General features: G+C 41.7%; 1 protein-coding gene across 9 annotated transcripts in view; it reads left to right on the plus strand.

The window, feature by feature from the left end:
* The window catches only part of TANC2 (tetratricopeptide repeat, ankyrin repeat and coiled-coil containing 2), a 371,370-nt gene that overhangs the window by 323,687 nt on the left and 34,400 nt on the right, over positions 1–13,283 (plus strand). For all 9 annotated transcript variants that reach the window (XM_040452033.1, XM_040452035.1, XM_040452036.1 and 6 more), the window contains 2 exons: positions 11,384–11,506; positions 12,121–12,357. In XM_040452033.1, the coding sequence (XP_040307967.1) occupies positions 11,384–11,506; positions 12,121–12,357 (360 nt within the window). The remainder of the gene's footprint in view (positions 1–11,383; positions 11,507–12,120; positions 12,358–13,283) is intronic.

Consider the following 13,283-nt stretch of genomic DNA (forward strand, 5'->3'; position numbering starts at 1 on the left):
TACTAAATACAGTATTTTTCAAACTCCCTCTGATGCCAGAGACCTTGTGCAAAAGTAGAATTGCCGTGTGACTTGAATAAACACTAGTCTAGCAATAATCTTCTGTAAAATAATCTTCATGATATTCTATGGATTCAGTGAACATATTTAAGGAATCTCATTTAAATCCATGTTTAAGAGAAAGTTGTTACAGGTCATTGCCATAGTTTTGCTTTAAATAAGTTTTGCTTTAAATAAGTTTTGCTTTAAATTTGGTAAAGAAATAATGCTTAGTTGAAGTCATAAGAGTAAGACCACAGGAATAGATCAGATTGTGTAGCATAAAAAAGGACAATTTGGGGGGCGCCTACATGGCTCAGTCGGTTGAGCGTCTGACTCTTGATTTTGGCTCAGGTCATGATCTCACAATTCGTGGGTTCTAGCCCCGTGTTGGGCTGTCCACTGACAACACAGAGCCTACTTCGGATCCTCTGTCCCCCTGTCTCTCTGCCCCTCCCCAGCTCATGCTATCTCTCTCAAAAATAAACAAACATTAAGAAAAAAAAAAAAAAGGACAACTTTGGGAGAAGAGGCTCAAGGGTAGAGAATGGTTCGGAATTAAAGGTAATGGAAAAAGCCAGCAATCAGCCACTTTGCTTATTCTAGTCGCTACTCTGCCAGCTAAAAATTCAGAACTGAAGTCCTGGCCCAGGTTTAACGTAGTATAATGGAAGGAACATGAACTTTAGAGTTAAAAGGACTTGGCTTCTAATTCCAGCTCCACTTTTTAATAGTTGTATGACTTTGGGCAAATTACTTAGCCCGCTCTGGGTTGTTTCCTCCTATATAAAAATAGTAGTAAATTCTACTTCATAGGACTGTCATGGAGATTAGATTAAAAGAGATAATATATAAAAAAGCCCTAGCACAGAACCTGACACATAGTAGATACTGAATAAATGTTGGATTCCCTTCCTTTTTTTCCTTCAATCATAATATATAGAGCTTGTCTTCCATTGTTTCCTCTCTTGGACTACAAGTATTAATTTCTTTTTTTTTTAATATGAAATTTATTGTCAAACTGGTTTCCATACAACACCCAGTGCTCATTCCAACAAGTGCCCTCCTCAATTCCCATCACCCCCTTCCCCTCCCTCCCACTCCCCATCAACCCTCAGTTTGTTCTCAGTTTTTAAGAGTCTCTTACATTTTGGCTCCCTCCCTCTCTAACCTTTTTTTTTTTCCCTTCCCCTCCCCCATGGTCTTCTGTTAAGTTTCTCAGGATCCACATAAGAGTGAAAACATACGGTATCTGTCTTTCTCTTTATGGCTTATTTCACTTAGCATAACACTCTCCAGTTCCATCCACGTTGCTACAAAGGGCCATATTTCATTTCTCATTTCTTTCTCATTGCCACGTAGTACTCCATTGTGTATATAAACCGCAGTTTCTTTATCCATCACCGCTAAACCAGCCCTACAAGGGATCCTAAGAGGGATACAAATATTAATTTCTAATGATATTTCTGTATAATTGGTTAATATAGTGTGCTGTTCTTCAAAAGATCTTGGTGAGGTTCACAGGAGACTGAGGCCCAGAGAGGGAATCAGAGCTAAATTTCCTGGTTTTCCAGGATCTACATTGGAGGTGAGCTCTAGACCCTAACTTGCCTGGACTCCAACACTGAATGAGTAGCACTTGGAGTTATTCCAAAAAGAACCAGAAATATGTTTCTCATATGAAATTTCCAAATAGTGAATCTCATATGTGAAAATAATCATAACTACTTAACAATGTGTTTGCCTCAGTTTATTTGTTTGCATATGAACTGGTTAGCCAAATAAGAGAGATTGCAATTGATGTCCCTGCTGGTAGCACAAATGAAAGAAGCCCTAAAGTAATAATGAGCAATCGGAAAATGTGTCAGTCCTTGCTACTCTTTTCAGAGCACCCCACTTGCTGTGCCAAGTGGATACTGGCGGAGAGATTCACAACGGAGTTCAACTCCTCAAGGCCGGAGAGGATGTGGATGATGTAGAAATTTAGCAGCCATTTTCAAATAGTGGAGGAGGATAAAAGTGGGAATAATTCCTGTGTGGTATAAAGGTTTAAAACTGGATTCTGTTTCAGCCTTCCAGCGTGGGAGTATGCTTTTGGGAACCCAAAGATCTTCTATGCCAGGATTTTACCCAGCCTTTCTGACTCACCCTCTTGTCCATTATTTATCATTAGGATAGGGTAGACAAAAAGAGTAGATGTAGTTAGCATCATCCTTCCTCGTTTTGTCAAATTGTCAATTTCACATTGGGTGTTTAGACACAGTCCAGCCACATCGACAAAGCCCTGATACAATGGCACAAAATAAAAAAGCATCCACTTCGAGAGATACATCCTACAGATACACTTGCACGAGTGTATAAAGATCTATGTACAGAGATGACCTTTGAAACATAGTTCTAATAGTAAGGAAAAAAACAGAATACCTAAATACCCATCTCTAGGGGCGTGACTTAAGTAAATTATATTTATGATACATCCATATAATGGACTACTATGTCTCTCTTAAAATAGAATGAGGCAGGGACATCTGGGTGGCTCAGTTCGTTGAGCATCCGACTTCGACTCAGTCATGATCTCACAGTTTGTGGGTTCGAGCCCTGCGTTGGGCTCTGTACTGACAGCTCAGGGCCTGGAGCCTGCTTCGGATTCTGTGTCTTCCTCTCTCTCTACCCCTCCCCCACTCACACTCTGTCTCTCTCTCTCAAAAAAGAATAAACATGAAAAAAAATTTTTTTAAGAGAATGAGGCAAAAGCGTGAGTACATGTGTGGAATATGTCCACGATATTTTGTTTAAAAAATTAATAGAAGGAGACCCGTGCAGACCCACGCAGGTGAACCCAGAGTCTCAGCCTGGGACATCCCCTTTGGCAGGGTTAGACAGGAAACACAAAGACAGACACATGCCTCTGCCATCTACAGTCAGGTCTTAGGGAATCCATACTTCCCCTGCCTCTCAAACAAAGAAGTGTAGAAGCCAAAGGACTTTGAACACCAGAGCCTGGGAGGAAAAGAGACTGAATCTACTATGAAGAAAATAGGAAAGCTGGGAAAAAAGATAGGTGGGTAACCGTGAACTGGGGGAGATTAAAAAAAGGCCGCGTGGGAACGAAGGGGAGAGACCCTCTTCTGCAGAGACACAAAGGGAAGGCTAGAGAAGTGCAGGACCCTATTTGGACAGGAGAAAGACCTCGGACTGAGACTGACAGGCATCCCATCTCTAACTGCGGGGCTTTCTTCGGACTGGGGCCAGCTCCCTGTTCGAGCACCTGGGGAGAAGAGGGGAGCCAGGCCTGGGTGCGGGTATAGGTCAGGGTCTCGGTCCGCAGCTGGAGAAAGTGGCTCCCTCCCTGGAGGGCTGCGCGATAGTACAGAACCTGCCTGCGTCCGCCACCCCCAGGCACGGTGGCTGGGCCAAGGGCGCAGCCTGCGGGAGGATAAGGCCGCCATTTCCCTAGAGTGCTGTGGGAAAAGACAAAGGCTGCCTGCGTCCGCCACCCCAGTGGCTCGAGGTGAGGGTGAGGGTGAGGGCGGCGGCTCAGTCCACAGTGGGAGAAGGCGTTCCTCCCTGAAGTGCTGTGGCACAGACAAAGCCAGCCAGGACTACATATCGCCGCACTGGGAGGCCCACAGTGCCACAGCGCACGGAGCGGGACTTTGAATCCTAGCCAAGCGCAGGGTCAGGGGAGTTGGTGGAGTGAGAAGGACCGCCCCATCTGCGCCCATGGCACAGTGAAGCTGATTGAAACTGAGTCCACCGGTCCGGCTCCGTGGAAAAGAGACTGGGGGGTTATCATTACCGCCCCACCACCACCACCACCACCACCACCACCAAGGCGGGGCCTCAGGGATCACTCCCAGGGCCCATAGTGGAGGTGGGTTCAGAATATGCCAAACCACGCCCCCTTGCACTGGGTAACTGCGTGTCCACCCAAGGGGCACAGACCCTGCGGACAGCTCCTCCTGACAAGCGATGCAGCGTTGCCTGGATTAACCCTAGGTCAATTCTGGATATATAGATATATTCTCCCCCTCTCCCCATTTCTCCTCCTTATCTCTTCCTTCCCCTGGCTGGTTACTCTGGTTATTAGTCTGTCTAAACAAACATATTTAATCCATTGTCTTGATACATGTTTTATACCTCCTTTCTCTCTCTCTCATATAACCAAGCCATATAGTTTCTCTGTCTGGGTAACTTTATCTTCGTTTCATTTTCCCCACCTCCTTCTTTATTTTCCTTTCTCTCTCTCTCTGGATTAAGCCTTTTAGTCTCTCTGCCTAATCAATGTTTATTTTTTCTCCCCACCCCCCACTCCTCTCATTTCTCTCTTTGTATGTGCTCTTCTATCAGCACTGCCTCTATCCTCTTCTTTACTTACAGTCTTCTTTACAAACAGCTTTTGGGCTTTTTGTTTTTAGCCTTTAGATTTTTGTTTTTGTTTGTTTGTGTTATTTGTTTGTGTGCTTGCGTGTTTTTGTCTCCTGTTTGTCTATCTGTTTTCCTTTATAGGGCTACTCCAAAGAACAAATCAAAGCACATCTGGTGGAGGGTCCAAAATATTACTACAAGTAGGGTCATAAAATAACCAAAGTCACAACAACAGAGAGCAAGTAACAATCCCCCCAAAAAAAACACCTTCTGAAGGGCGAGGCTGGACAGTGTATGACCCTCCTTTAATATAGCAGTGCTCACAGGTGCAGAGCATACAACAAGCTTTTAAAACACATAAGGGACAGAAAACTAGCCAAAATGACAAAACAGAAGAATTCTCCTCAAAAGAAATTCCAGGAAGTAGCTACAGCTAACAAATGGACCAAAACCAATTTAAGCAATATAACGGAACAAGAATTTAGAATAATAATCATAAAATCAATCGCTGGGCTTGAAAAAAGCATAGAGGACAGCAGAGAATCTATTGCTACAGAGATCAAGGGAGTAAAAAATGGTCATGATGAATTAAAAAATGCAAAAATGAGGTGCAAAATAAAATGGAGGTGGCTACAGCGTGGATTGAAGAGGCAGAAGAGAGTATAGGTGAATTAGAAGATAAAATTATGGAAAAACTGGAAGCTGAGAAAAAGAGAAAAAAATCCAGGAGTACAAGGGGAGAATTAGAGAACTAAGTGATGCAATCAAATGGAACAATATCCATATCATAGGAATTCCAGAAGAAGAAGAGAGAAAGGGTCTGAAGGTGTATTTGAACAAATCATAGCTGAGAACTTCCCTGATCTGGGGAAGGAAACAGGCATTGAAATCCAAGAGACACAGAGAACATAACTTGAATCAATCTTCTGCACAACATATCATAGTGAAACTGGCAAGATACAAGGATAAGGAGAGAATTCTGAAAGCAGCTAGGGATAAACGGGCCTTAACATACAAAGGTAGACACATAAGGGTAGTCGCAGACCTATCTACTGAAACTTGGCAGGACAGAAAGGAATGGCAGGAAACCTTCAATGTGATGAACAGAAAAACATATGCAGCCAAGAATCCTTTACCCAGAAAGTCTGTCATTCAGAATAGGAAGAGAGATGAAGGTTTTCCCAAACACACAAAAACTGAAGGAATTCATCACCACTAAACCAGCCCTACAAGAGACCCTAAGGGGAGACTCTGTGAGTGAAATGTTGCAAGGACCACAAAGTACCAGAGACACCACTACAAGCATGAAACCTACAGATACCACAATGACTCTAAACCCGTTTCTTTCAGTAATAACACTGAATGTAAATGGACTAAATGCTCCAACCAAAAGACATAGGGTATCAGAATGGATTAAAAAAAAAAAAAAAAAAAAAACAAGACCCATCTATTTTCTGTCTACAAGAGACTCATTTTAGACCTGAGGACACCTTCAGATTGAAAGTGAGGGAATGGAGAACTATCTATCATTTGCTACTGGAAGTCAAAAGAAAGCTGGAGTAGGCATACTTATATCAGACAAACTAGACTTTAAATGAAAGGTTGTAACGAGATGAAGAAGGGCATTATATAATAATTACAGGGTCTATCCATCAGGAAGAGCTAACAATTATAAATGTCTATGCACCAAATTCAGAAGCCCCCAAATATATAAAACAATTAATCACAAACATAAGCAAACTTATTGGTAAGAATGTGGTAATTGCAGGAGACTTTAATACTCCACTTACAACAATGGATAGAACATATAGACAAAGAATAAATAAAGAAACAAAGGCCCTGAATGATATATTGGATCAGATGGACTTGACAGATATATTTAGAACTCTGCATCCCAAAGCAACAGAATATACTTTCTTCTCAAGTGCACATGGAACATTCTCCAAGATAGATCACATACTGGGTCACAAAACAGCCCTTAATAAGTGTACAAGAATTGAGATCATACCATGCACACTTTCAGACTACAATACTATGAAACTTGAAATCAACCACAGGAAAAAGTCTGGAAAACCTCCAAAAGCATGGGGGTTAAAGAACATCCTACTAAAGAATGAATGAGTCAACCAGGCAATTAGAGAAGAAATTTAAAAATATATGGAAACAAATGAAAATGAAAACACAACAATCCAAACCCTTTGGGATGCAGCAAAGGCAGTCCTGAGAGGAAAATACATTGCAATCCAGGCCTATCTCAAGAAACAAGAAAAATCCCAAATACAAAATCTAACAGTACACCTAAAGGAAATAAAAGCAGAACAACAAAGACACTCCAAACCCAGCAAAAGAAGAGAAATAATAAAGATCAGAGCAGAAATAAACAATATAGAATCTTAAAAAAAAAAAAAACAGTAGAGCAGATCAATGAAACCAAGAGTTGGTTTTTTGAAAAAATAAACAAAATTGATAAACCTCTAGCCAGGCTTCTCAAAAAGAAAAGGGAGAGGACCCAAATAGATAAAATCATGAATGAAAATGGAATTATTACAACCAATCCCTCAGAAAAGCAAGCAATTATCAGGGAATACTATGAAAAATTACCTGCCAACAAACTGGACAACGTGGAAGAAATGGACAAATTCCTAAGCACCCACACACTTCCAAAAATCAAACAGGAAGAAATAGAAAATTTGAACAGACCCATAACCAGTGAAGAAATTGAAAGGGAAGGAAAACTTCCAGACTCATTCTATGAAGCCAGCATTACTTTGATTCCTAAACCAGACAGAGACCCAGCAAAAAAAGAGAACTACTGGCCAATATCCCTGATGAATATGGATGCAAAAATTCTCAACAAAATACTAGCAAATCGAAATCAACAGCATATAAAAAGAATTATTCACCATGATCAAGTGGGATTCACTCCTGGGCTGCAGGGCTGGTTCAGTATTCACAAATCAATTAATGTGATACATCACATTAATAAAAGAAAAGATAAGAACCGTATGATCCTGTCAACCAATGCACAAAAAGCATTTGACAAAATTCAGCATCCTTTCCTAATAAAAACCCTCAAGAAAGTTGGGATAGAAGGAACATACTTAAACATCATAAAAGCCATTTATGAAAAGCCCACAGCTAATATCATCCTCAATGGGGAAGAACTGAGAGCTTTCCCCCTGAGATCAGGAACACGACAGGGATGTCCACTTTCACTGCTGTTTAACATAGTGTTGGAAGTTCTACCATCAGCAATCAGACAACAAAAGGAAATCAAAGGCATCAAAGTTGGCAAAGATAAAGTCAAACTTTCACTTTTTGCAGATGACATGATACTACACATGGAAAACCCAATAGACTCCACCAAAAGTCTGCTAGAACTGATGCATGAATTCAGCAAAGTCGCAGGATACAAAATTAATATACAGAAATCAGTTGCGTTCTTATACACTAATAGTGAAGCAACAGAAAGACAAATAAAGAAACTGATCCCATTCACAATTGCACCAAGAAGCATAAAATACCTAGGAATAAACCTAACCAAAGATGTAAAAGATCTGTATGCTGAAAACTATAGAAAGCTTATGAAGGAAATTGAAGAAGATACAAAGAAATGGAAAAACATTCTGTGCTCATGGATTGGGAGAATAAATATTGTTAAAATGTCAATACTACCCAAAGCAATCTACACATTCAGTGCAATCCCAATCAAAATTGCATCAGCATTCTTCTCAAAGCTAGAACAAGCAATCCTAAAATTTGTATGGGACCACAAAAGGCCCTGAATAGCCAAAGTAATATTGAAGAAGAAGACCAAAGTGGGAGGCATCATAATCCCAGACTTTAGCCTCTACTACAAAGCTGTAATCACCAAGACAGCATGGTATCGGCACAAAAACAGACACATAGACCAATGGAATAGAATAGTGACTCCAGAATTGGACCCACAAATGTATGGCCAACTAATCTTTGACAAAGCAGGAAAGAAAATTCAGTGGAAAAAAGACAGTCTCTTTAACCAATGGTGCTGGGAGAACTGTACAGAAACATGCAGAAGAATGAAACTAGACCACTTTCTTACACCATTCACAAAGATAAACTCAAAGTGGATGAAAGACTTGTATGTGAGACAAGAAACCATAAAAACCTAGAGGAGAAAGCAGGAAAAACCCTCTCTGACCTCAGCTGCAGCAATTTCTTACGTGACACATCTCCAAAGGCAAGGGAATTAAAAGCAAAAATGAACTATTGGGACCTCATCAAGATAAAAAGCTTCTGCACTGCAAAGGAAACAATCAACAAAACTAAAAGGCAACCAATGGAATGGGAAAAGATATTTGCAAATGACATATCGGATAAAGGGCTAGTATCCAAAATCTATAAAGAACTCCCCAAACTCCACACCCGAAAAACAAATAATCCAGTTTCGAAGAAATGGGCAGAAGACACGAATAGACACTTTTCTAAAGAAAACATCTAGATGGCCAACAGGCACATGAAAAGAGGCTCAACATCACTCCTCATCAGGGAAATACAAATCAAAACCACACTGAGATATCACCTCACGCCAGTCAGAGGGGGCTAAAATGAACAAATCAGGAGACTATAGATGCTGGAGAGGATGTGGAGAAACGGGAACCCTCTTGCACTGTTGGTGGGAATGCAAATTGGTGCAGCCACTCTGGAAAACAGTGTGGAGGTTCCTCAAAAAATTGAAAATAGATCTACCCTATGACCCAGCAATAGCACTGCTAGGAATTTACCCAAGGGATACAGGAGTGCTGATGCATAGGGGCACTTGTACACCAATGTTTATAGCAGCACTTTTCAACAATAGCCAAATTATGGAAAGAGCCTAAATGTCCATCAACTGACGAATAGATAAAGATGTGGTTTATGTATACAATGGAATACTACTTGGCAATGAGAAAGAATGAAATCTGGCCATTTGTAGCAACATGGATGGAACTGGAGAGTGTTATGCTAAGTGAAATAAGTCAGGTAGAGAAAGACAGATACCGTATGTTTTCACTCATATGTGGATTCTAAGAAACTCAACAGAAGACCGGGGGAAGGGGAGGGGCAGGGGAAGTTACAGAGAGGGAAGGAAGCAAACCATAAGAGACTCTTAAAATACTGAGAACAAACTGAGGGTTGATGGGGGTGGGGGGAAGGGAAAGTGGGTGATGGGCATTGAGGAGGGCACCTGTTGGGATGAGCACTGGGTGTTGGGTGAAACCAATTTGACAATAAATTTCATTAAATAAATAAAATTAATAGAAGAATATCTAATTTTTTATTTATATTTTTAAAGTGTTTTAAAATCACTTATAGCATATGGACCTTTTATGGATCACAATTCAGACCAAAATAAATTATTTCTTTGTTTGAGGCAGTCAGGGAAATCTGAACACTGGATATTTGATATTATAGAGTCCATGTTAATTTTAGATATGATAATTATGTTGAGCTTTGTTTTAAAAAGAGCCTTTATCAGGACACCTGGGTAGTTCAGTCGGTTAAGCATCCCTCTTGATTTCAGTTCAGGTCATGATCCCCAGGGTTGTGGTATCAAGCCCTGCATCGGGCTCTGTGCTGAGCATAGAACCTGCTTGAGATATATTCTCTCTCTCTCTCTCTCTCTCTCTCTCTCTCTCTCTCTCTCTCCCCCTCCCTCCCTCCCTGCCTCCTTCCTTCCCTCCCTCTATGCGTCTTTCCCACCTGCGCTCTCTACCATTCTCTCACTTTCTCTCTCAAATAAAAATTTAAATAGAGCCCTTATCTTTGTTGAGGCATTTACTGAAATAGTTATATAGTAACTTAAAAGATGTTTGGAATTTGCTTCAAAATAATTCAGTCATGGGGACTGGGGAATAGGGGCAGGATTATAAATAAAATAAGATTGGCCATGAATTGCTGTTTTGGACATATGCAGGTCTTCTAGGCAAAAACAACCTGCATTTCAAGGAACAAAGCAGGCAAAAGTAGCTTAAGTTTTTTAAGAGAATACCTCCCCAGATCCACTTATTAGGTGCCAATCTTCATTGTTAGTATCTTCCTTTCCTCAGGATTTCCTGCTTTAACTCTCTTCACCCAGATATAGGCAGAAGAGTAAAAATGATTGCCAGAGAATATATGACTATCCAGAAATTTTCAAAATTATTCTGACTTCCTTTTGCAGAAGCCAGGTGAAGGGGGCAAACATTAGTACATGCGTGGGACCTATTCAGTCATACTAGAGAAAATTTATTGCTGATGGCAATCAAACCTATGTTGTTTTTGTAGGGATGAACAGATGTGATCACTTCAGGGTGTGTTAGTCACGGTGAGGGGTGCTAGCTGCTATAACAAACCTGTAGGATCTCAGTGATTTGAGAACGGTTTTTTCTCTCTCACATTGCAGTTCAGGGAAGATTATTAGGCAGGCTCCCTCCATGTAGTAGTTCTGAAATAGTCTAGGGCCTCACACTCCTCCGCTGGATCTTCCAGCCCGCAGTCAAGAGAAGCAATAGAAAGTGGGGGGGTGGGGGGGATTGGGGCCAAGCCTGGATGCAACATACTATTTCTGCCCATACTTCACCGGCCAGAATTCAGTCAAATGGCCCACCTAACCATAAAGGAAGCTGGGAAACATCTTTTCCCAAATGCCCAGGAAGAAAATGAGATGGAAATCAGTGACCACACTGCATTATCTTTGTCAGAAAAGATGTGGGGAAAGAATTACATCCAGCATAACAGAAAAGAGGGGTAATCAGTAGATTTGTTGCCAGAGACTGCTAAGATAGAGACCATTTAAGTTAGCTTGTTGCCACAGGACTAGTCTTTATCCCCATGAGTAGATTGGTTTTGCTGGCCATGGACATTGTTAAGGCAAGACTCTACTCTCATTTATTAGTACAACAAACCTAAAGGCCACTAACTCACTACCGACGGTCCTCTTGAGCTGGGCTAATAATTGACTTGATTTCTCTTTCAGGGTTTGAGTAAAAAAGTTGGCGTGTCCTCCTCTATCCTCCAAGGTCTCTGGATCTCCTACAGCACAGAAGGCCTTTCCATGGCATTGGCATCTTTACGAAATCTCTACACTCCAAATATAAAGGTAAATGCATGTAAATGACAGATTAAAAAATTAGCTGTGCAAAAGTAAAATTAGGACATTGAAGTGGCTGTTTAATTGATCTTTGACTTGCCTTAGACTGTCTCCTACCAGTCAGTCTTTTATTGATAATCTAATGTATTTTACACTTGGTCTTAGCCAAAAGGCGGAGAAGCAGTAATAATCGGATGTCTTTTAAATTGTTGCATTTTTTTCTGTGAATTGAAGACCAGCCCTCTTAAACTACTACCTTCTCTGAGCTGGCTCTGGTTTATAGGATCAGGTGCTCCTGCTTCTAGGCAGTAAATTGATCTCAGGTAGGCTTTGTGTCAGTAGGAGCTTTTCTGAACTGTTGTTCACTTAGCAGAGACTGTGTGAACACAACTACTGTGTGGGTGACATTTGCGCTCATGACTGAGCAGCTCATGTAAAGGAGACATTTTACCACCCTTTCTAAAGGCAAAGTATTGAGAAAGGAGCAAGTGAAGACTATAAAATAGGGCAGTTACTAGATGCTGCTGGGTGCTGTTGTGGGGTCCCAGGGGACTTGATTAAAGGTGGCTGAAAGATTGCAACTGATCTTGGCCTGTGTGTAATTTCTGTTTACTTCTTTCCAGGTCAGCCGACTCCTGATCTTGGGAGGTGCCAACATTAATTACCGGACAGAGGTTTTAAATAATGCTCCAATTCTGTGTGTGCAGTCTCATCTTGGTTACACAGAAATGGTGGCCCTGCTGTTGGAGTTTGGGGCCAACGTGGATGCATCTTCGGAAAGCGGCCTGACTCCTCTGGGCTATGCCGCGGCAGCAGGCTACCTGAGCATCGTTGTGCTGCTGTGCAAGAAACGCGCCAAGGTAATGGCTGCCCCACTCTGCTCCTCTTCCTTTCCTCCCTTTTCCTCCCTCCCTGCTGTAGAATCTTCCTTGTCTCCTGTGTTACCTCACGAGTCTAGGCAGAGCACATCAAATACATGAGGGAGCAAATCACAGGGAGCCCGGTGTGTGTCCACTTGCCACTGCCCATTCCACACCTGGACACAGTTTTGAAACCCCTGGGAGGTACTTAGGAAACTGCATTTATCAGCAGCCCCAAAAAGTCCCCACCTCACTGCCAAGGAGTTTTCTACTGGGCGCAGGGTGAGGAAGGAAGGAGAAGTGCAGGAGCAAAGACCCTGCGCTGGGAGGGCCTAACTGAACTGTGCCCACAGACTCTGAGCCTTTCATAGGTAGAGAAGGAAAACTAGCCACGGAGGTGAGAACCGGGGCCAGACTCCCTGACCCTAGCCTTGAGGACCAGCGCCATAGTGGTATGGGGAGAACATGATTCACATGCCCTCAGAAGTGTGTCTGCTGGTGTATTTTAATTCTCAGAAGACCTTTCTGAAAAAGTGTTTGCTTCATGGTATTTCAAGAGCTGCTGATAAAAAAAAAAGAAAGAAAGAAAACTCTCTTTCAAAATTTTGGTGAAAAGAAAAATGCTGGTCTCAAAAATGTCGGCCTCTAAGGAAAATTGTAGCCTTGTGGCATTTTGTTTGTCTTGAAAACAAACTGACGATTTTAGTGGTTTTGCGGTGAAATAGAAGTAATATGTATGACCTCATTCTGAGGTGTCCAGTGTTCTTACCAGGGAAGAAGGGGGGGACTCCTGAGACTTTCGGGAACTGGGACTCGAGACTCTCAGTTAAATCCCAGAGCCTTGGGTGTTTACTGTGACACAGACCTATAATGTCCACCTATAATCCTGCTCATTTGAACGAACATCCCTAAAAACAGAACAACTG

The sequence above is a fragment of the Herpailurus yagouaroundi genome, unplaced genomic scaffold, assembly GCF_014898765.1.
Source record: "Herpailurus yagouaroundi ecotype Mexico unplaced genomic scaffold, PumYag 206, whole genome shotgun sequence".
Taxonomy (NCBI): domain Eukaryota; kingdom Metazoa; phylum Chordata; class Mammalia; order Carnivora; family Felidae; genus Herpailurus; species Herpailurus yagouaroundi.